Below are 22,284 nucleotides of genomic sequence, written 5' to 3'. Positions count from 1 at the left end.
CCATAAACAATCTGTTCTCATCTCCGTGCGTCCCTAGACCTTGGGCACCTCTGCCATATCCGATGGTCTTTGGAGATGTGAGCATTTGTCACACGGTACTTGTGCCTTCCCAAGGGGGAAAGTGTGGTCACTGAGGTGCCTTCTTTTGGTCCACGTTGTATTATTGCAGCACGCATTTGAGCGCAAAAGAAGAAAAATAGGTTTACGTTCTTTCTTTAACCACTTTTCTCAGGCAGAGCTCAGCCAAAAGAACTTCAAAGACCGAGTTCCATGGAAATCTAATGGAAATTAAGTCCTCTGCCTCTATCTCGGCTGAAAGCCTATCCTGCGGTAGTATCTGGCATGTGACGGAGCAAATCCTGAAAAATAAATCAAGTGATCTCTGTGCTGATAATGTTTGTAGAGATTATTGAGCCGTACGACTGAACTGAGGGCTTCATGTGGCTGCATCATGCTGCGCTGCGGTTGCTCCGGTCCCTGCGCTGTCTGAACGCGGGCACAGCCCCGGGGGGGTTTAACCTCAAGAAAATAGAAGTGCTGTATCTACCCTCTCTGAAAGGCGCTGGTCTGTGGGGAGACCCAGAAACTACCAGCAAACACCCCCCAAAAAACCTTAAACTGATCAAAAGGAAGTAGAAAACTTGATGCAAAAGGCAAACATGGGCTTATTTAGGAGCAAAAAGCCAGAGGAATCGTGGTGGGATCAGGACACTTCTTGGCTTTCATAGACCCTCCCTAGGTTGTAACCCACCCCATCTACACAGGAGGGACCGGGAAGTGTTAAACTGCAAGAAAAAAGGTGGTGAATGAGTTAAAAACCACCAGCTTGGGCTGCCAAGCCTGGTTGGTACAGGCTGTCTCCCCAGGACTTCCTGCCGCTTGTCACTTTGAGCTGGGGACGTCAGACTTTGTCACGCAAGAGAGGATCGCTATTAATAGGTTTCTTTCATCAGAACAACCTGAGCTTTTTAATTTCTGCAGCGGTTGGCTTCATTAAAAGCCCTTCCCCATCTACCCACAGCTGTCACGGAGAGGAAACCAGTGCCGTCAAGTGAACAATGGCTCATACCTTAGAGAAGAGGAAGGTGGTTTCGAGCTTAACCCAAGGACTGACTCAAAGCCGCCCAATGCCAGGGGGTGGATTTTCAATGGACTTCAAACAGCTCCAGGCCTCATCCCAAGAAATCAGTCGGAGGAGTCTTAATCACTCCAACCTGTGGATTTTGGGGCACGAAACCTGCTGTTGGGTTGGCGGTTGTGTGCTGTGTTTCCAGCTGTGCTAGCGCTGCCTCACAGGGCAATATTTATGGAAACAACAGTCCTTAGGTCTACGAAACGATGGCAGCTACTGACCTTAGGCACTTCTTGTCAACAGCGCAAGCGTTTTAATGCTGGATCAGGTTTCCGAATCTGTTAACTCCGATATTGAACATGACATGATGTAAACATTGACAGATCACCTACGATCCCGATGCAGTAACAAGATCTCTATCAGCACATCAAACAAACGATCCCATTGAACACTTCCCAGCTGGAAGAGCCGATGTGAATTTGACACTTTAGGCCAGTAATAAGAAGCATACTGGAAGTTTTGGGTGTTTCCTTGGAATGCAGACAGTGAAACAGTGTGTGCCACACTGGAGCTCCGGCCCTCAAAACGGTGATTCAAAGCCATGCTTTCTGCATTAAAACATTTCAAAGACCAAGCGGATCCTGCTCTTCCTTCTAGGAGTGTGCAACCTGATGTGGCTTCCGAAGCTGGGACCTGGATGGTGTTTCCATCCATCCATTGGGGGGGTGTCCACCAAAAGCAGCTTATTTCCCTAGATTCCTGAGATGCAGAATATAAAGTTGATCCAAGGTAGAAAGACAGTCCAGGAACTTCATGGCTTGAGTGATACCAAGAATCTTAGAGCGGGTAGATTTGAAAAAACACTCTTAGGAGGGCCTAGTGGTCCCGGTCCCCTGATTTATCTGTGTTTAGATGTAGATGGGGTCACAGGTGGGAGAGACAAGGAGGGCACAGCCTGCCCTCCGACTTCAGGGCGTTTGGATTTGGGTGTCACGTTCGTTCCCGTCCCCCATAGTACCGTGTTACTAAAGGAACGGGAGAGCAGATGGTGGGAAGTGGCTTGGCCATCCCCAGGCGTCTTGCTGCGAAACGCTGGCGGCAAGCTGGAGCAAAGGAAACGTGAAGCGTTTCAGCTCGGAGGGGATGTTCATTAACACACGCATTTGCACATCATTTCCTTCTCTCGACCGAGGAGGAGACGAGAACCAGGAGACGGTAGCGCGAGCTGGGGCAGTAGCGTGAGCTGGGGCAGCAGCTCGAGCTGATCCATCAGCAGCCCCCACTCGTCCATGTTCAAAGCAAGGCTCCAAGCCTCCCACCAGCAAGCTCTGACCACCCTCACCCAAGGCTCTGCTCAAATATTATCAGCCAAACACCATGGTTTAGCCGAGCAGGAGCTCACCGGGAGCAGCCGGCCCAGCCACGCCGTGCACAACCCAATGGCTTAGTCTCTACACGTCCCTGAGAACCCACCACAAGAAAGCGATCAGCAGCGGATAAAACTCAATGCACAAAACACCTTTCAAATCCCTCTTGTAGCCCTCAAAATAAGAACTTCAGAGAGACACACCAATCCTCTACACAGGCTTGAATTTCTTCCCAGTCTGAGTCTCGGCTAGACTATCAAGTCCCAGCATGTGCTCCAGAAACAAGCCACATGTGAACCGCCTGTGTTATGGGAACACCAGGCCTGTCCCTTACAGCAGATGCTGGGGCGGTTTCATCTTTGCACACCTATAACCCGAGATGTGAACATCCCTCCGGTTTTCCCTGGAAACCCACCTCCAGCTCCACACTTGCTATGGGGAATTCCCGGCCAAGAAGAATTTGGTGGAGCCACATGGGTGGTGAAAGAGGGAGCGGAGGACAGTGTGGAGATGTAAACTGGGCTGCCCACAACTGGAAGGGGCTCAAATATGATGTCTCCATGGAGGATGCTGGAGATCTCCATCGAGCTCCGGTGAGCAGCAGGACCAAGGCAGTGATTGTCCCCCTGCACTGGGCACTGGTGAGGCTGCAACTCGAATCCTGGGGTCAGTTTTTGGCCCCTCATGACAAGAAAGCCCTTGAGGTGCTGGAGCGAGTTAAGAGGAGGGAACGGAGCCGGTGAGGGGCTGGAGCACAAGTGTGATGGGAGCGGCTGAGGGACCTGGGGGGTTCAGCTGGAGAACAGGAGCTGAGGGGAGACCTTCTGATCTCTGAACTGCCTGAAAGGAGCTTGGAGCCAGGGGGGTCGGGCTCTGCTCCCCAGGAGCAAGCACCAGGAGCAGAGGAAACGGCCTCAAGTTGCACCAGGGGAGGTTGAGGTTGGATTTAGGAACAATTTCTTCCCCAAAGGGCTGTGGGGCATTGGAACAGGCTGCCCAGGGCAGTGCTGGAGTCACCAGCCCTGGAGGGTTGGACAGACGGACATGAGGTTCTCAGGACATGGGGCAGGGACAGGGCTGGGGAACAGTTGGACTCGATCTTGAGGGGCTTTTCCGCCCCAAATTATTCCGTGATTCTATGAGCAGCAGCAGCTGGCAAGTGCCAACGCTACTTCAACCCACTTCTAAAAGTTGAAGCCCAGAAGTTCACAGGAGGGAGCAGGAGGAAAATGTTAGAGGGAACCGTCTCTTCTGCTGCCGAACAAAGTCAAGCACAGATAACTCATTATTCACATGTTTGAAGTTGGCTTGCTTACGCCATTTGGAAGGAGAATCAGTCACAGCGAGGCTTTGCTTTGGTTTCCTCTGGCTTTCGTGAGACACTACGGCTACTGTCTTCCTCCAGCTTGGAGAGAAAGGGGAGTGTGTCGCAATGCGCCTGGGCTCGCATGTCCTGGCAGAGGATTTACACCGACCCGAACAACGAAAGGAAAATCATATTGAAGGGGGTGGGGGAGAGAATTAACAACAACAACAACAAAAAAGGTTGCTAATTTATAAAGCTTTTTTAGCTGGTGGTGGTCCGAGATGAATTGGCTGCCTCTAAAAGGATGAAAATAAATATCCCTCTTTTTGAAGGAAATAGGCTGGCTGCCGGCCAGCTGGCAGGAAGCACCGAGATATGTTGCATTTACAGTAGGGTTTTTTTGACTGTCTGAAGCTCCAGCAGCAGGAGAGATGTTTGCGAGAGGCAGCCTGGTATTGATTAGCTGCCTTTGCGAGCCCCTAATCTCCTCTCACTTCTGGGCTAGTCCCTTGGCTTTGCCTCTGCCCACCCTGCCACGGGAGGCCTTGCGAACGGGGCGGCTTCTGATAAACCCTATGGTGGCTTCTCATTACACTGGGAAACCCAAAGAATAAGTCCTCTGGAAGGAAAACAAAGCAGGGCATTAATTCAGCTATTTGAGCAGAAATCTAGGGTAGCATTTCCCAAACCTCCTGGGATGTGCGCGCTGTGTATCCGTGTTCAAATCCAAAGGAACATCACACCCAAATTTCCATGCAACTCCAGCGCAAATCCCAAAAGGACACGGGTTCCCCATTCCCAGGGTTTCAGCCAGAAGACTGGATCTTTCTGGATTAAAAATGAAACGTGTTTAAAGCACTTTACAGCACAGGTAAAGCTGGGGGCATTCTCAGCAGCAGACTGGGTAAAATTCATCACATTTGAGCATTTAGCCCACTTGTGCCTCACTGAAAATCCCCACAAGTGCTTTCCTGCATCTTCCCATCCTTAAAGACTTCTGAAAATCTATCTACAAGACTGCAGAGTGAATTAGGTTGTATATAAAGTTAATGTCACCCCGTATGTCACAAACGAGCAGATGGGTGCACATCGGTGGGAAATCCAGCAGCTTTCATGGGTGCAAAACCCACCAGCCTTGCTGACTTGTCTGCAGTTGCTCCCGTTTCTAGGAAGGCAAAATTCATCTATGGGCCATGATCCAGTTCTCCTGGAATTAGGCAAACCCCTGATTCAAAGATTTCAAAGCTGGGTGCTTGGAGGACGCAGCCGGATCTCGAGTACCTGCAGCTGATATTGCCTCAGTCATGTCTCAGATCAGATTTGCAGCTGCATATATGAGCTGTCGCTGCACAGATCAGTGGAGTGATGCCAATTTACCATGAGTTAATGCCTGCTATCTAACAACTTGAAATGGGACCTGCGTGCTACCAGTATAGCTGGTTTTTCCCCAGTAATAACCTGTTCCATTAGGGCAAGGACATCAAATTCCTTTGGGTGACACTGGTTAAAGACACTCTGCCCAGGACGGGAAGGACCATCCGCTGGGGTCAGTGCTGTGCAAGGAATGTGCCGCGGTGCAGGTAATGGAGATGTCTCAGATGCCATGTCCATGTGGGAGCCAACTGGATATAGCAGCATTTTTCCAGCTGGTCCTGGGCTCCGGATAACCCAGCACAACCCAGATCAGACCCAAATTTTCCCAAGGTTTGAGGATGCTGAGCGCTGGGTTTCCCCTTTGCCCTGGGACAGAGCGGAGCCCAGCCCTGCCATTTGAATGCTAATATTCCCCCATCCCAGGACTGAGCTCCGAGCTCCATCTCCAGAGACTGCCTGGTACGTCAGATAATTACAACTCCTGATGAGCTTTGCCAGTGCACACAACACAACGCTGTAAGCAAGAGCCCCAGAGCAACGCTACCTGCACGGCACCTTCATCCTCTCTGCAACGCTGCTCCTCCAAAGCCAAAAACCAGAGCTGCCGAGCTGCTGCCTCATCCCAAACCTGGTTTTGGGATGCGATGGGCTGGGGGAGGCACGGAGCACAGGGGACGCTCCCCGCTTGCAGGGTCTCTCTTCTTCCCTCCCCTCTCTCCCCCCGTTCCCACTACAGCGCATCAATTCACTGGAAAGAGTGCGATAAAATAATGCAAAATCATGTCTAAGCACCTTCCGCTGCAGGATATGATTTATCTCTGGCTGATTGCAGAACAGGTGACCGGGCTCCGGCAGCGGAAGAGAAGGGTCTTAGGAACTAAATTTCATCTCACTCTGAGTCAAATCCTCTTCCTCCCTCTGCCACATCATTAAAGTGATTGGTTGTGCTGATAAGCCCTTTCGAGAGGGAGAAACATGATGTGTCCTGCCCTGACATCTGATGTGATCTTGTGGTTTTGTTTGATAGTTCTAGCCCTTTAGTTCATGTCTTCCCCGAAATGAAACTTGCCTTTTAGCACTGACTTATTTTTTTTCCTCCTGTTTTCCAATCCACGACCCGTCACGCTGTCCTCCCGAGCTCACAAATCCTACCCGAGGGGGCATTAATAAACCTGCAATCCAGCTATAGTTCAATAAATCCTCACCGACAACAGCCTCGGCGTCTGTGCAACGCTCCCACATCACCCGCCGCCCGGCTGGTTATTAGATCTGCTTTACAAATGGGTAAACTGAGGCACGGGGCAAAACACAGCCCCTTTGGAAGGAGTAAAGCTCGCCAACATCCTTGCTCACAAATACTCCTTTTTAGTATCATCCCATCACCTGCATCCCAGCACAACTCGCTCCTGCACCCAGCACCACTGACATCCTTCTGGAAGGAGCCGTCAATGGAACTTAGTTCTCCAAGCATCCCCCCCATCCACCAGAGTTTAATCTCTTCCAAATTCAATCAATGCCCACTTCTCCGCCTCTGATCTATTTCTTTTCAGAGCAGGAGCAGATACGCCTCTTCCACCCCAGCTGAGAACCGTGCCCTGGGGTTTTCCCGAAGCCTTCAAAAGCAGGAGGTATTGCAACCAATTTCAACAAAGATTTCTTTGTACAACGCAAGCAAATATAATTTCCCTGTTCTGACTCCCAATAACTGCTGCACTCAGCAAATATTGGTCATTTTTAAGTGAAATTATTTCAAAGTTATTACGCGCCAGGCGATTATAAAAGGAGAGGTGGAATTTACTATATGTGGCAAATAAAATAATTAGAGGAGTGAATGTGCTGGAGCCCATATTAATGCAGCAACCGAAATTATATTTCGAGGCCGGGATTACAGCCTGGAGCTGTAGAACCAATGGCCCGGGCCATGCAAACCCCCAACCTTTGTCCCCGCTCTGCTGTCCCCAGGGAACTCCCAGCACCGGGGTGTCCCAACGTCCTGCCCAGGGGTGACAGGTCCCCCATAGGGCTGGGGGCTCCTGCACAGCCCAACCCCCACAAACCCAGCACTGAGCTGCTTTTCTCTTCTGATTTTCATCCACCAGCCACCCCAGATCTGAGCCCCAACTCCCCATCGCTTTGTCTGTGCAGGATCGGGCCCCAAGGGGTTAAGTGGATACCAACACCTATAAGAAATTAGAGGAGGAGGCAGTTTAACATAATTGCTCACCATGCATGTATCAACAGCGGTCCAGAACTGCCTCTGCAAGAACACAGTGCCCTGGACGGTCTGGGCACATCCCAAAGGGTGCAAATTCCCCCGCTGGGATCAAAACACATTAGCGATGGGAATACAAACAGAGAAACCCTCCTGCGCAGCAAGTACCGATTTGCAAGGGCTCCGGCGTGAACTCGGGAGCCCTGAGTCTCGCCCCGGCGTCTCCTCGTCCCTCCGCACCGTCCGCCAGCCTCCGGAGATTCGGCTTCATCCTTCACCTCCCGCTCACGGTGACTGCGGCGGTGGGAGGTTTTTAAGGGATCTGGCAGATGGAAGGTGAGAGCGGGTGGTGCATCATGCCCTAATCAAGCTGCACCGATGCTTTTCATGTGTCTCCATCCAAAGAGCAAATGGGATCAGGAAGGGTGTGATGGAGCTGGACGGTCCCTGTGTGGGACGCACAGGGTGGCTGGGACTCTTGGTGACCATCCACACAAGTGCCCCATCACCAACAACCCCAACAGCAGCCGGGGGGACAGCAGAGAAAACACCAATAGAACTTGAAGATTAAAACACGTCGCATTCCCACCGAGGATTTCCCATGACCACCTTGTTTCAGGACACCCCAAAAAGTCCACGCTCCATCCAGAGCCCTTTTGCTCCTCCAGGCAGGACCAGCATGGGGAGAAGCTGAGAAGAAGCTGAGACCCAGGAGCTCTGTCTGTGTGGAGCACGACTGGGATGTCCCCAAGCAGTGTCACCCCCTGTGCCCAAGGGCCACTGCTGGGACACCACGGCAGGTCCCCCCTGGTCAGGGTGATGCCGAAGCTCCCACGCGCTTGTACGGAACAGAGAGTTGAACCGGGAAGCGAGAAAGTGTCACTCAGCATTTCCTCTTCTTCCTCCCCAGGGAAAGGGACAGGTCTCAAGAAGTGGGAAATCCGCATATTTTAAGCACCGCATTTTAAATTAGAACAAATTCCAGCAATTTTACATCGATAAATAACTATCCAGGAAGCGGTGAGATCATTTTTTTATTTAAATGATCTTGTTGGTTTGATTGATTTGGTTGCCCTTTTTCTTTTCGTTTTCCTTTTTCTTCACCATTTCCCCCTCTTTTTTTTTCCCCTCTAATTCCCAGACAAACTGGGAAATGTCTGTGTATTTATATCTCGCTAAGGACAAGCAGGGGAAGAAAACAAAAGACCCTAATAATATCCAAAACTATCACCCCACGGGAGCACTTCAGCACCGAGCCTGCTTCTCATTACAGAAACATCCCCAGTTCCAGTTTTATGCATCCCCACAAGGAAGCCTTTTTGCCAAGATAAAGATCTGAAATGGTACAATACTGGCACGGCGCAGCCCCCGTCCCGGTCTCCATTTGAGCTTCTGAGAAGTGCAAATCCCTCTAATAATTTATTATTTCTTCTCCAAGCACTTCCCAAAGTCAGATTGAACCTCCAAGGGGAAAAGGCGCAACAAACAGGGGGTGTCAGGGCCCCGGGCACGCTGCGGACTCCCAACATGTTCCGTAAGAATATGGTAATTTGGGATATTTCTGCTTTTGTTCCTCTTTGTCTCCCATCCCGTCACCCTGTCCGACTCGCCGCTCCCGCTTCTTCATCCTCAGCTATTTCAGACCGTCCCTTGGTGACCTGTGCCCGTCTCTGCCACCCGGTAGGTCCTGATTCCCCCGTGTCCTGGCAATGGGAGAGCTACAGATTTTCATCTCTCTGTCCAGATTCATGGAGGTGACATCCCGAGGGGGCACGACGCATCGTCCAAGCTCCCCCGCATCCCACACAGCTCATCCAGCTCCCCCACATCCCGCACAGCTCATCCAGCTCCCCATCTCCTCTCAAAATTGCTTCAAATAATACCAAAACCATAAGATAACCTTTTTCTTCCCCCCCTCCCATATGGAGGAAGCATAACGTGGATTTACACAAATTCCCCCCAGCACAGGACAAAGCAACAGATAAAATCCACCCCGGGCTGGGGTGATGCGTGAATTCACAGATCAGTTTTCCCAAAAGCAATGGGAACATTTCTGCCTTGTTTTTCTCCCTCTTTTCCCTCAAAATGACGCAAAGGAAAGATGCTCTTTGTTCCAACTATCCCGGAGTCAGGAATCTCAGCAGACACTATCAATACTTTTAAAGACGCTACAACCCCAAAGTTAGAAAGGAGATAACCAGCTTTGCAAGATATGAAACACATTATTTTGTACTTTTTTCTGGCATTTAAACCATTAAGGCATGAAAATATGACACTGCTGAAGGAATCAAGCTTGCACAGAACTGCTGTACCCCAGGAAAAGCAAACAGGAGGATGGAAGGGGGAGCTGAAACCCCCCAAATTTGTACCAGTGAGAGCAGAGGAGCTGACTCAGCTCTTCAGACTCCCCCAGTCACCCCCAGCCCAAAATCTGGGGGTCAAACTGGGCAGAATGGGAGGCTTAGTCTTGCATGGGACACCTGGTAATTTCTAGTTATTAACATCATATCGGGGCCTCTACAGAGCTTATTCTGGTTAACGGGGTGAAATGTTGCACTTCTTTTCCTTTCCCTGTGTAAAACGGGTTTCAGTTTTGCTATTTCTCATAGTAAATCTCAGACTCATCTGCAGCCACGAGGATCAGCAAAGTAGTGGGGGGATCACTTGCTTTGCTTTTTCTCGCTAGCCTCAAATGGGAGCATACACCAGGAATAATGTGGGGAAAAATCCACAGCACCGATTCCTCTGAGCTCAAGAAAAATGGATTCATAGGCACTTTACATTAAAACAAGAACATAGAAAAAAGAGAAAGGCTTTTTGAGGGTGGTTTGCGGACGTGCCGGGGTTCGGGGAGCCGGCGAGGCGCTGGGCGTGGGGTGGGAAGCGAGATGGGGCGTTGATGGGGTGCGGGCAGCGGTGCCGAGGTGTGTCCGCGGCAGGACGGGCGGTTCAGGGCGCTGCTCTTATCGGGGCAGCTCGAGATGGAGAGAGAAGCCACGGCGAGGTGTGTGTCATCCCCAGGACGGGCTGGTACGACTCGTCCTCCTCCCCGGCTGCCACCCGGGCAGCGCTGCAAAAGTGTCCTTATGGCAGGGCTGGGGGCACGTGGGGACACAGACACCCCTTCCCACAGCCCCCCACGATCAATAGCAGCAAAGCCTTCTTCAGGCTGGATTTACAGACAGGGTTCTTCCCATTTACAGTCTTTTTTTGCTTCTTTAACCCATACGCAAAGCCAAGAGCCCCCAGTGCATGGGGGGCTCAAGGGCATCCAGCACCCAAGCCACAGCCTTGCACCCACCGACCGCCAGCACCCTGGGGACACAGGTGCCACCAATACCTTGCACAGGCATGGACAAGGGGGTTTCCACCCTCAGCAGACCCCAAACCCTTCATTTCCCAACCAGGAGCACAGGGCTGGGGCTGATGTTGTATGCGGGGCAGGCGGGCAGGGAAACCCTCGCCCAGCTGAGGCTTTTGAAAACGTGAAAGCTAAAAAGCAGTGGTTCTTGGAAAAGCCTCAGATCCGTGGGAAGTGAGAAGCCTTTCCGCCCGCTGGCTACGTGCCGCACAATGGGGGAGCACTGGGTGCTTGGGGTGAGCCAAAGTGGTGGCCACCAGGTTGTCCCCACTCCCAACATGGTCCCATTGCTCCATCCTCATGGGACACAGGGGGAAGGAGACTTTTGGGGATGATAAATGACCACGGAGGGGATTTGTAGCTGTGCAGGATGGGGTCCTACCAGAAAAACCTTGTGTGGACAAGATGGAGAGGGGACATGAAACACTCTTGCCTGGCTGGGGGTGTTCCAGCCACAAGCCCCCTCCTCCTCCTGGTCCAAGCCCAGCGATGCTTCAGCATAGGGACACCCTCCTGGCACTTACCCTGGTCACACCAAGTGGTGACACAACCGAAAGCACTGACTCTCTGATGAACAAACCCAAAACGAGCAGGAGACACCAGCCACCATCACCCCCACAAATGTTTGCACTGCAGACAAGTGGGCAACAAGGCGGGGATGTGGGGACCCCACTGCCCCTCACTCCTCCAGCACGGAAACCCAAGCTACAACCCTTCCTCATCGTCACCCTGCACTTCACCATTCAGCCCAGGATGGGAGAAAACTAAACTGCAATGTAAGAGCATTGTAAGGGAGGTCTGTGCTGCTCCAGCATCCCGCTCCCTGCTCCACTCACCACCTTCACTGAGGGGGAAGAAAACCAGCTCCGTTCACCCATATTCACACAGCATTAAACCTCAGAAAAGCAACTTTGTGCATCCCCGCAAGGGTTATGGTGGGTGATCAAGTCCTCTTGCTCTCCCCCTCCTCTTTGGCAGGGATGGGGGGGAAACAGAAACGAGGGGTTAAGGGCAAAGGGGGTGAAGGGGGAAGAGGCTGAGACTGAATGGCAACAAGAAAATAAGTCCTGGTGAGCTTTGCCAGTGCACACAAGGGGGACGGGAAGGGGGAAAAAAGGGGGACGGGAAGGCTGCCAGCAGGTGGGTGTGATGGGGAGGCCCTGGAGATGCTCCCATGCACCCAGGACCACACCAAACATCCCCAGATAGATTCCAGCTATTCATTTTCTGCCTCTTGTGGGTTATTCTGCAGGCAGCTCCAGGTACGGGAGGGCTCTGCACCGGGGCTGCCGCTCGGCCGAGTCGGGCTCTTGCTAAATAAAGAGCTGCAGAGGAGGGGGGGATAAATAATAAGGAAATTCCACAGGAAGTTCAAATATTTTATTACTTCCTGTTTGTACAAAGTATGTCAACACTTGGCACCCGCTGCGCCAGTTGTTTAGAGCTAAGGTGTCAACTTGAAAAAAATGTCCTTTTTCTCTCCAGATCTGACCCGGAAAATGCTTGAGCTCAAGGAAAAAAGTAGTAATAATAATCTGGGAGTGAGCCTGCGTGGGGCTGGGACCGCGGTGGAGCTGGCAAGATGGCGACTCGGCCAAAGCCACCGCGATTCTCAGCCTCACACGTACCCTGACGTGGCTCCATCAAACCAACACCCTTGAGCGTCCTCAACACCCTGGTCCCCCATCCAGCTGCACCCCCAGCCCCGCGAGGGTCGTCACCCGCTTCCCTGCCATTCCTCACCCATCTCGACTCAATTGCAAACTCCTCAGAAGTTCTTTTCTATTATTATTTCTTTTTCTGGGCACGGCTTGAGTTAAAAGACTTGCTCAAGGGCTGAGATGAAGCGATGGGGCAGGGGTGGAAGATGAATGGGGTGCTGGGAGGTGGGGCGTGGAGCCCAGCCACGTTCTGACCCAAAAAACCCCACGAGAACGGTTGCTGGAAGGATTTCGCCGCATCTGAGAAGACGATGCCCAGGGCTTTCCCAGGGCGCCAAGACAAATGGCCAATTCTTTCCACATTTAAGGGCGCTTTGCTGCCCGTTCACACCAGCCCCGCATCCAGCCTCCGGCTCCAGCCAGCACCGATTCTGTGCAACGGGAGCCAATGCACACCATGTTCCGCTCATTTGCAACGCTGAAGCCATGTTTGATAGATTAAAATAGATTTTATATATTAAAATATGTATTTTTATGCACACACATATACACGTATTTACACAATTGCACATGTGTGCTTACATACATCATAGAATGTCTTGAGCTGGGAAGGACCCACAAGGATCAAGTCCACATAGATATTTATATATATTTATACCTATTTAACACACATATATATAAATATATATTTAAATATATATATAATATGTATACACACACATAAAAATTGCAATTCCTGCTGGCAGCTCTCACCTCCCAAAGCCAAGCAACGGAAGGCAGCGCAAACCATGGTGTTGGGCCAAACTGGTTCTTACTGGGGCTCTACCGGCCCCAGTGGGTGGCCAGCAGCCCGATGGGCGCCGCACACCCAGGGGTGCTGTGCCGCAGAGCCACCCAGTGGCAGGTTCACCAGGAAAACCACCTTGGGTTCCCACAAGCGAACCTGGATCACATGGCAGCCGGTATTTCCACACCAGGGTTTCTGCACGGGGCTGCAGGGAAGGGCAAAGGGCATTATTGCTTTTAAGTTATATTTTTAAATTCGTGTTTATTAGAAAATGCAAACCAAAGCGTGGCAAAAGAGGATTTTTAATTTGTTTTCTTCTTGGCTTGCACTGGATTTTCATCGATCGCTAATTTATGCCTCGGGGTCAAATTAGGAGACAAAATATGACCTTTACTGCCAACAAATCTATGATCTATGAAAAATCTAAATCTATGAAAACAGTAAAAAAAACCCAAACCCACAACTTGTATCTAAACTCCTTCCATCAGCAATTTGTGGGCTGTGGGGGTGCAAGGATGGGGCAGAGATCAACCTCTGGGGCCCTCCCGGAACAAGCAGAAGCAGCAAATAAACCCCACGCAGAATTCCTTAATGAGCTCACACCTCCCAAACAAACACTTTGAGGTCCACAAATCAGAAGAAAAAAGGCCGAAAAGTGCTGACGTTGCAGGCAGGATGGCGTCCCGGGGAGGGCACCCCTCGGGCAGCCAGCGCCGGGCACGCCGCTCCGCTCCGTCCTCCGCCTCCGCTTCCTTGAGCCAAACCAAGGCACAGCCCCAAGCCCAACGGCGCAGGGCGAGCGCGCCCGGGGCTCAGCCCCTCGCCCGGCCAAACCTCCCCCTCCGTATCGGAAAACTGAAATTAAAGATGGGGAGCGATGGGCCGAGGTGTTGAAATGCAGGAGGAGTGGGGATGATTCAGCAGGGGGTTTTGGCGAGTCAGAGCAAAACCAAACGCTAAGAGTAGGAACTATCTCGCCTTGTATTATTATTTATGTATTCCTGATTATTATTATTATTAGAAAGGCGATCTGATAGAGCAGATAAAGGGCTGAGCCAGGAGTCAGGAGACCTGGTTTCTATTCCTGACCTGGCAAAGTTGTGAAATTCCCTGCCCAGCCCGTTCCCCGTTCCCACCACGACTCGCTGCCGCAGCCCCATGACGGGGACCTGCCTTGTGTTTCTGGCTTAAAATAAAACCCAACAGCATTGCATCCCCTGGATGCCAGCTTTGCAAATCCAGCCCGACAGCTCAACAAGCTCCTTTAAAGACTTTCATGCTCCAAAATAAAAATCAAGGGTGGAAGAAAATCCAAACAGCCCCGATGCAAATAAAACCCCCTCGCCGAGGTAACAGCCTCCACCTGGCCTGACATCAAGGGGCACCCATGGCCCAATGACAGCATCAACAGACAAATATTTTCTGAAGCATATTTAGAAGGATCAAACCGTTTCCCTTCCATTTGGGCACTGACAGCTTGACACGCAAAGGGAACAAACTCGGCTTTATAGTCCCCGGGGTGGCGCGGAGCGAGCGGGAAGGTGAAGCCAGAGCGACAAAACGGAGATGGAAGCATTGGGGACGAGGTCCCGTCGCACAGGGGCTCCCGCAGTGCCAATAATACAACTGACAAAAGGAAATCCCTCCGGCCAACAGCACCGGAGTGTTTCCCCGCATCATGGGGGATGCCAAGGTGAGCTCAAACCTGCCCGATGCCAAAAACCAACCCAGCAGCTGCCTTTGCAAAGAGCCGCCCCCAGCCCAGGGGCACCGTCCCGCACCCAGCGGAGCCTCCTCTGTCACAGCACAACGACGTTTCCGTGCTTGAGTCGTCTCTTTGGGTTTTCTCAAGCAACGCGGCTCCTGGCCGCTGCCAGCGGAGCCTTTGACAACCCGAAAGCGAAACCGCGCAGACCTGAAGAGGAAGATGCCGCCGAGCTCTCCCGGGCCCGTGCGGACAGACGGACGAACACGGCGCAGAGGAAACGTGCAAGCACTTTGGGTTTAATAATCAGCAAGCCAGCCTCCAAAGCATCTCTGGCTTTGCAACCCCCCAGAAACGCCCTGTGCGTCTCCAGATTTGAGGCCTCTGTGGTTTTGCTGTCAAAGCCCAAAGCATTTTCCGTGCGTCCCAAGCACTCTAAGGAGCGGAGCTGTAAAGCCATCCCTGTGCGATGGGACACGGAGCACGGTCGGAGCGAGCAGCGGGCAGGGACACACGCCACGCTCTGCTGGGCCGAGAAAATCAAGTAAAATAAAAGTGGCCAAGCTGAACCCGCCGCACGGGGCTTGCACGGCCATGCAAACGGTGCCTGTCCCGGGGGGCTCTGCCCAGCTGCAGGGCATCCTAAGTCCTTCAGCCATGGAGAGCTCGGCCCCCGCATCCCCCCCACACCGCTCAGTGGCTGCCAAATCAAACACATCACTTACTTCTTGGCTCCCGGGGTCCGTCAACAGTCACTTTAATGGCTCGGTGATAAGTAGCGACCTGGGTGGGGTTGGTGAACACGGTGATGGTCAGGGTGAAGCTTTTTCCTAAGGAGGAAAAGTACAAAATAAATTTAAGAGAAATGAGGAGAAGGAGAAGAGAAATGGGTTCAGCTCTTGTGGGAGCAAAAGGGTCGGGCTGGAGCCACATCCACCCAACTCCAACACACACATCATTTAATTTTATGAGACATTATTGCTGAGACACAGAGCTCGGCCGGCCCCCGCTGGGGTTCAGCTGCTGCAGAGAGAGGCTTGGACCCGGTACAGAGCCGGGTGGAAAAGTCACTTGTGCCCCTTCTCTCCCGCCCTGTCCCCACATCAACCCCCTCCACACACTGCAGCTTCCTGGTGCCTCTTCCCATGGGAACCCAGCCCCAAGATGTGCTGTTGGATGTGGGACCCCCTCTGCAAGGGGTGGATGTGGGTCCTGGCACCCATGGGAGGCTCCTGGGGAGCAAACTGGTGAGGCGGCTTCAGCCTGGGCTTTGCTAGGGAAACCCGGTGGCTTTGGCCCTGTGGATTTACCTATATAGTGGCGTTAGGAGCAGAACTGTGCCAGGGTCTCGGCTGCACGGCAAATGTATGGGTGCCAGAAACTGGAAACTGCAGAATGGGAACTGAATCTGGCCAAGCTTTGGGCAGCAGAGGTGGCCCTGCCAGCTGTGGGGACCGTCCCCCTCTCCCAGCCCTGACCAGAGCGTAAAGCAGTGAAAAGCACTTGGGAGCCCAATTTTGCAAGAACGCAACAGTGAGTCAGCAGGACAGGTTTCCATCCACAACCTGAAAATGCTTTTGGCATCACGGAGGGTGTTATCACCCCTGCACCCATGTACCCCCCTGCTCCCCAGCGCCCACCCCAAACCAAACCCAGTCATCTCCCGCACCCTCTGCCCCCTCGATGCAAGAATCAGGCTGGAAATGCCCTGAACTCCTCCAGCCTTCATTTCACAAATAAACCAAATAACAAACCACCTCCTTTCCCTTTTTCCCCCTCTAAAGGAATTAGAGTTTTTTCAGATCCCAACCATCATCCATCTACAGGGTTGGACCTGAGAATATCCATAGCAAAACAAAATACGATTTATACAGCTAGGAGGAAAAAAAGAATAAACAGAAAAACGAGATTATCTCCTCCGGAGAACATCCTGCAATTATCCCAGGTGGGAGAGTTTCCCTACGGTAGCACCGGGGGAGAAATATTGGCTTTAAAGCAGACAGCAACTATTGATCCATGCCCGACCTCAGCTTTCGAGACAAGACTAAACGCTGCACAAACCTCCGGCTCAATTTCTGCACAAAAATGGTTTATTTTGATTTGTTTTTAATCCTCCCAAATACAAATGTAACCCCCAATGAAATGGCTGCACTGACAACCTGCCTGGAAGAGCCGGGCTGGCGCAGCCTGCGGAGCACGGAGGCTCCCGGGCGCCCGCACGGCCACGGACAAACCACCGACACGGAGCGTTTGTTGGCGACAGGTTCGCAGAACCAGCGTGTGGGGCTGAGGGTTAGTAGGGGCAATTAGTTAGGAAATCCCGTGGGAGGAGAAGCAAGGGAGGGACCCCCTCGGTTTATGAGACACAACCATCCTGCGCGCCCCGGGAGCTGAGCCCAGCAGCTCCATGCACGGCTCCTCCTCACTGTTAGAGCTCATTTGTATTGAGTTTTGTTATTTAATATTTTATTTTCCACGTGAAATAAACCCCCTGCATTTCACTCCCTCATTGCAGATACAAACACCTCTCCAGGGACGGCGGCCGCAGCGTGAAAACAGCCAGGCCATTGCTTTTTTATTTAAACAGCTCTCAAAAAAAAAAAAATCCTCCCATGAATCGAAAACGACAATTATTACTCAGCATCATTTTTACTCATTTCCCGCCTTCACGAGAAGCTGGGCTGAGGTTACTCATTCCCACCGTGCCCCCTGCACCTCTGCGTGGGGATCACGGCTGCTGGGTGGCTGTGGGAGCACCCACGGCGCCGGGGGAAGATTCCAGCTGGGACAGCACCCAGCTGGTCATGGCTTTGATTTTATACAGTGCAATCTGAGCAGAAAAAGGTGGTTTTATTTTATATATATATATATATATATATATATATAATATTTTTTTTTAAGAGCTAAGCATAAAGGGAAACTGGTCCTTCTCCCCTCTCTTTGTCTTGCACATGTTAATTTTGGAGAGGTATGAGTAAGGACCTGCTCTTCCCAGCTCACAGTGCTGGGGAATAATTTCAGCCACGTTTATTATTATTTTTTATTATTATTATTTATTTTATTATTATTAAAAATGCCCAATTCTGAACTATTTCATAGCCATGTTTTCCAAACAAGAGCCCCGCTGCTGCTGATTTCCCAGGGCTCCTGCAGCTCGGGCACACAACCAGGCTGCTCACGCTGCGTGTGTTCAGATGCCCACGTCGGCTTGACACAAACATTTAGACACACACACAACCCCGCTCCACCAAACTGTGCCACAGCAAATCCAGATTGCTGCCAGAACAAACAAAACCAGCACCGGGCTTGGGGATATTAAGTCAAACGAGGGAAAAAAACAAGTGCGACACCCAGAATAAAAACTCAATAGAAAGGATTTTTCACGCTGAATAAGGCTGAAAGAGCCCCTCACCGGGAAAGCGCGGCCGGACACGAGGAGCTGAACACACGCGAGAAAACCCTCGTGCCAGCCCCAGGGAGTGACAACGGGGTTATTTCTCTACTAATAGTACAAAGCCTCAACCCACAAGAATATATTAAATATATAGAAATCAGCACTTGAGTTATGCTACTTGCACCAAATCCTCTTAGAGGCAGTGGAGGTGTTTTCACTGCTGTAATGAGTATTTTCCAGGACTCCGCCTGAGGAAAGAGTGTTCACCTAAGCGCTTTCTAAGGCTGTAAACTACTGGTAATTCAGAGCGTGGGTCTGCAGAGGAGGGAAGTTAATAATGAATTCAAGAGTCAAGCTGAGATTGGGTTGCGTTCAGTTTGGAAATTTGTGTAAGGGGGACGAAAAATAAAACACACAGAAAGAAAAGAGCCCAAGAGAATAATTGATTACAGAAATGAAAGCTTAATTCATAAAAGAAAAACATTTTCCATCCATCAACCTGCAACCAGTTAAGTGGCGAGTTTTTAAAGAAACTGCAACATGGAGAAGGAGCCAACAGGAAAAAGGAAATGTATGAAAGAATGTAAACTATTCAAGTTTCATAAAGAGGAACAAGTAAACAGTTATTACATGCAAATAATTCCTAACATCACTGCTTTTAATTAATGCAGAGAAGTCAAAATATATCTGACATGGTGCCTTTCAGAAAACGCTGCCATGTGGCCGTTAAAATATAGTATCCTTACTTCTGCTTCAATGAGCAATTAAGTGCTTCGACCTGCAGTGTTTATTTGGGATGAAATACCGAAATTATTCTATTTATACTATTTAAAGGCAGGTACAGCGGGGCTCCCCCGACACCCGCGGCCGTTCAGCATTTTGAGGGCATTTATTTCCCTCTCCTCGGATGGCAAAGCCTGATTTCCTTGATGGTTTGTTATAAAAAAAACAGCAGCGTGATCCGTTCGAGAGTGAACGACACAGCCAACCTCTAAATTTCTAAAAATCTAGATTTCTGCCCTTTTTTTTTCATGCAACAAGAAGGCAGAAAACGGGCGAACCTTCCCCAAAAAAGCACCCGCAGCTCTGCCCTGCGCCCGCATCTCCGGATCAAAAGGAACCTCGCTGCGTTCCCCTCCTGCCGAGCACCGCGTTATTATCTCCCTTCACACACCTGATTCGCACCGTTTACAAACGAGCTGCCAGGTGGGTTATTGCCCCCGAGCACATTCACCGAACCACCGCGCACCCCCCGCTGCCCCCGTTTACCTCCCTGAGGAGCGAAATTCGGGAGGATTTGGGTCGAGGCTGCTTTGCCCCACCGCGGAGGTTATTTTTTCTTTCCCCTGCACCGTCCTTTGGCGGGGAAAACCCCCGGGACGAGCGGGGCAGAGCGGCCGTTCTGTTGCGGGGGTGGCCGGGGATGCTCCCGCATCCCTCCCGCATCCACATCCCATCGGCCGCTCGGGAACCGCTTCAGGGCCGGGGGATCCTCCCTGCGCGACAAACCCAGCCCGCAGCAACGAAACCACCGGCCCGCGAGAAATACACCGTTAACAAGAAAATCAACCAAAACTCCGTTTCTTTTTCTCTCTCTTTTTTTAAAGCCAAATAAAAAGGCCAACCATTTCCCGGCCTGTACCTACCCCTGCCGCTTCTCCCAACAAATCTGAGGTCGTTAAATCTCGCTACTTGGTTTTTCATCACGGCGGAGGCGTTGCGGAGCTCCGCCGAATAGTTCTCGTCGTTCCCGGCCATCACCGTGACCACCGTCCCATCGGGCACATCTCCGAGGGCTACGACCTAGGACAGGGGGAGAGGATTTTAGGCTGAAATTCGCTGCGGTCGGAACTAACCTGCCCTAAGGTTTGCCCTCCCCCCCAAAAAAAACCAAAACCAAAGCAAAACCAAAAGCAATCCGAGCCCCCGAGGAAGGCTGTAAAATCGGAGGGGGAAGGGGAATATGAGTTAAAAAATAGGTTAAAATGAGCGAGTGGGTTCTACGGGGAGGGGATGGGGGGAGCCGCTCGCCCTTGGCCCCGCTGGGAGAAATCGCGCTTTTATTTTGTTTGATTCAGGGGAAAAGAAGCGCTGCGGAGCGGTAGCGAGCGGGGCCCTGGAGCTCCGCGCCCGGGCCGGGGGAAACCCGGGTAGTTGCGCGGCCGCGGAGGGGAGCGCGGAGCTGGCGGAGAAGGGACTGCCCTCCCCGGGGAGCCGCGCCCCGAGCTCCCGGTGCCGGGACAGCCGGGGGAACACGGTCTGCAACCCCCCCGCTCCCCGCCACCGCCGGGCTCCCCGGGCCTCCGCTGCCGTCCTGCCCGGCTCCCCCCGCCGAGTTTTTGGCTTCCCTCTCCTCGGCCCCGTTCCCCCAACCCCGGGAGCACAGCGGGGAATCCCGGCCCGGGGCTGCCCCGTCGGTCACCCCGTCCCGCGGGAGCGGAGCCGGGCGGCCGCGGAGAGCCCGGGCAGCGTGGCCCGGTGCCGGTGCTCCAGTTCTTCGTTTTCGTTTTTTTTTTTTTCCTTTTTGCAGATTAGATCTCCCTTCCCTGCCTCTCTCTCCCTCTCCCAAGAAGGTAATTAACCTCCACTCTCATTAAACTTCAAAGTTGCCTGAGAGCTCCTAACTGTACGGAATATCTAAGATGCTGTGACCGCGGGGCAATGCGGAGACTTGATTAAAAATAATAAACCGGGCTCCCTTGAAGGTGATGTCAAGAGCGAGTTAAAGTGAAAGGGGCGGAGGGAAAGAGGCGAGTAGGTCGGGGAGGAGGGTAAGCCCGGAGCTGAGCCGGTCCCTCCGAGCCACCGCGGCCACCTGCCCGGTCACAACCCTCCCCGGAGCTCAGCGCTTACCTTGAAGGCGACGGGCAGCGTCTTGTTGCACCTCCAGTGGGACGGCAGCACCGAGCACAAGAAGTTGGGGCTGTCGGTGCGCACCAGCTCGCCGGCGTGGTCGGCCAGTACATCCACGACGGAGCGGACCTCAGGTCGAGCCCTGGCGCCCGGTGCGGGGGCCCCCAGCGCCCCGCTGTTCTCACCCATCTTACCGCAGGGGAAGGCCGTGGAGGGGGGAGTGAAGCGCCTGCTGGTGCTCGGGTCTACGGGAATACGCATCACAACGGCGGGCGTCAGGGAGCCGCCGCAGCCCGGGGGTACGAGGGGGGGCCTGGCGGGGCCCGGCGCCCACCGCTCGGTTACGACGGGGCTCGGCGGTGGGACGCGGCGGGAGCAGCGGCGGCCGGGCCCCGCGCTGCCTCGCTCCGTCCCGGCAGATCGCCGTCCTCGGCGGGGCGGCGCGGGGAAAGCGGTGCGGGGTGTCTGCTCCCGCCCGGCTCCGGGGCTCGTCCCCGGTGGTTTCGCTGCAGTCCCGTCCGCCCCGCCCGGGGAAAGGCGGCGCGGAGCCCCGGCAGAGCCACGTCGCGGCCGCGGGCACCCTCGGCTGCAGGCGGGTCCGCTCCGCCGGGCGGCCCCGAAACCAGCTCCCAAATGTCAGGCGCACCGCCCGGTACCGTATTTACTGCCGGCCCCCCGGGGCGGGGGCGGGCCGTGCCCTGACGGACGGGGCGCTGCGCCAATGGGACGGCCGTGGGGGTCCTTCTCCCCGCCCACCGCCCTGTCCTGCGGGACAAAGGGGCGTGACCACAACCGAAAGGGGCGTGATTTCCGACAAAATAGGCGTGGCCTCGGAAAGCCCCGCCCCCGCTGGGCTGGCCCGGCGGGGCGGGCGAACGTCGGGGCCCCGGTGGCTTCTTGCCGCCGCCGGCGGAGGCTTTTGGGGCGCGATGAGGCGGTTTTAGGGCCGGAGCTGCCGGAGCCGCCGCCGTGCAGAGCGGCTGGGAAAACAGCACGTCCCTCACTGTCCCCCCGCGTCCCCAGCCCTGGCTCGGCCGTGGCGGGGCGGGGGGAGCGGCGGCTGTGGAGCAGCCGCTGCCGCCGGCACACGCGTCCCACGGCCTGCTCTGAAAACCGCTGCTCCCCGACCCCGCCTTTTGCCTTCCCTGCCTCCCAAAAAATGAAAACCGCCTTCATCTCCGGCGATCCCGGG

General features: G+C 53.1%; 1 protein-coding gene across 2 annotated transcripts in view; it reads right to left on the bottom strand.

Annotated features, from left to right (window-relative positions):
* The window catches only part of RUNX3 (RUNX family transcription factor 3), a 37,766-nt gene extending 16,071 nt beyond the window's left edge, over positions 1-21,695 (bottom strand). For both annotated transcript variants that reach the window (XM_082071541.1, XM_082071542.1), the window contains exons 1-3: positions 21,093-21,695; positions 19,886-20,042; positions 15,571-15,675 (exon numbers count right to left, since the gene is read on the bottom strand). In XM_082071541.1, coding sequence (XP_081927667.1) covers positions 15,571-15,675; positions 19,886-20,042; positions 21,093-21,353 — 523 coding nt within the window. In that variant the 5' untranslated portion in view covers positions 21,354-21,695. The remainder of the gene's footprint in view (positions 1-15,570; positions 15,676-19,885; positions 20,043-21,092) is intronic.
* Positions 21,696-22,284: the final 589 nt, after the last annotated feature.

Source organism: Streptopelia decaocto (assembly GCF_964273445.1).
Source record: "Streptopelia decaocto genome assembly, chromosome: 23".
NCBI classification, from domain to species: Eukaryota; Metazoa; Chordata; class Aves; order Columbiformes; family Columbidae; genus Streptopelia; species Streptopelia decaocto.
This window is presented reverse-complemented; position numbering and strand designations above follow the sequence as displayed.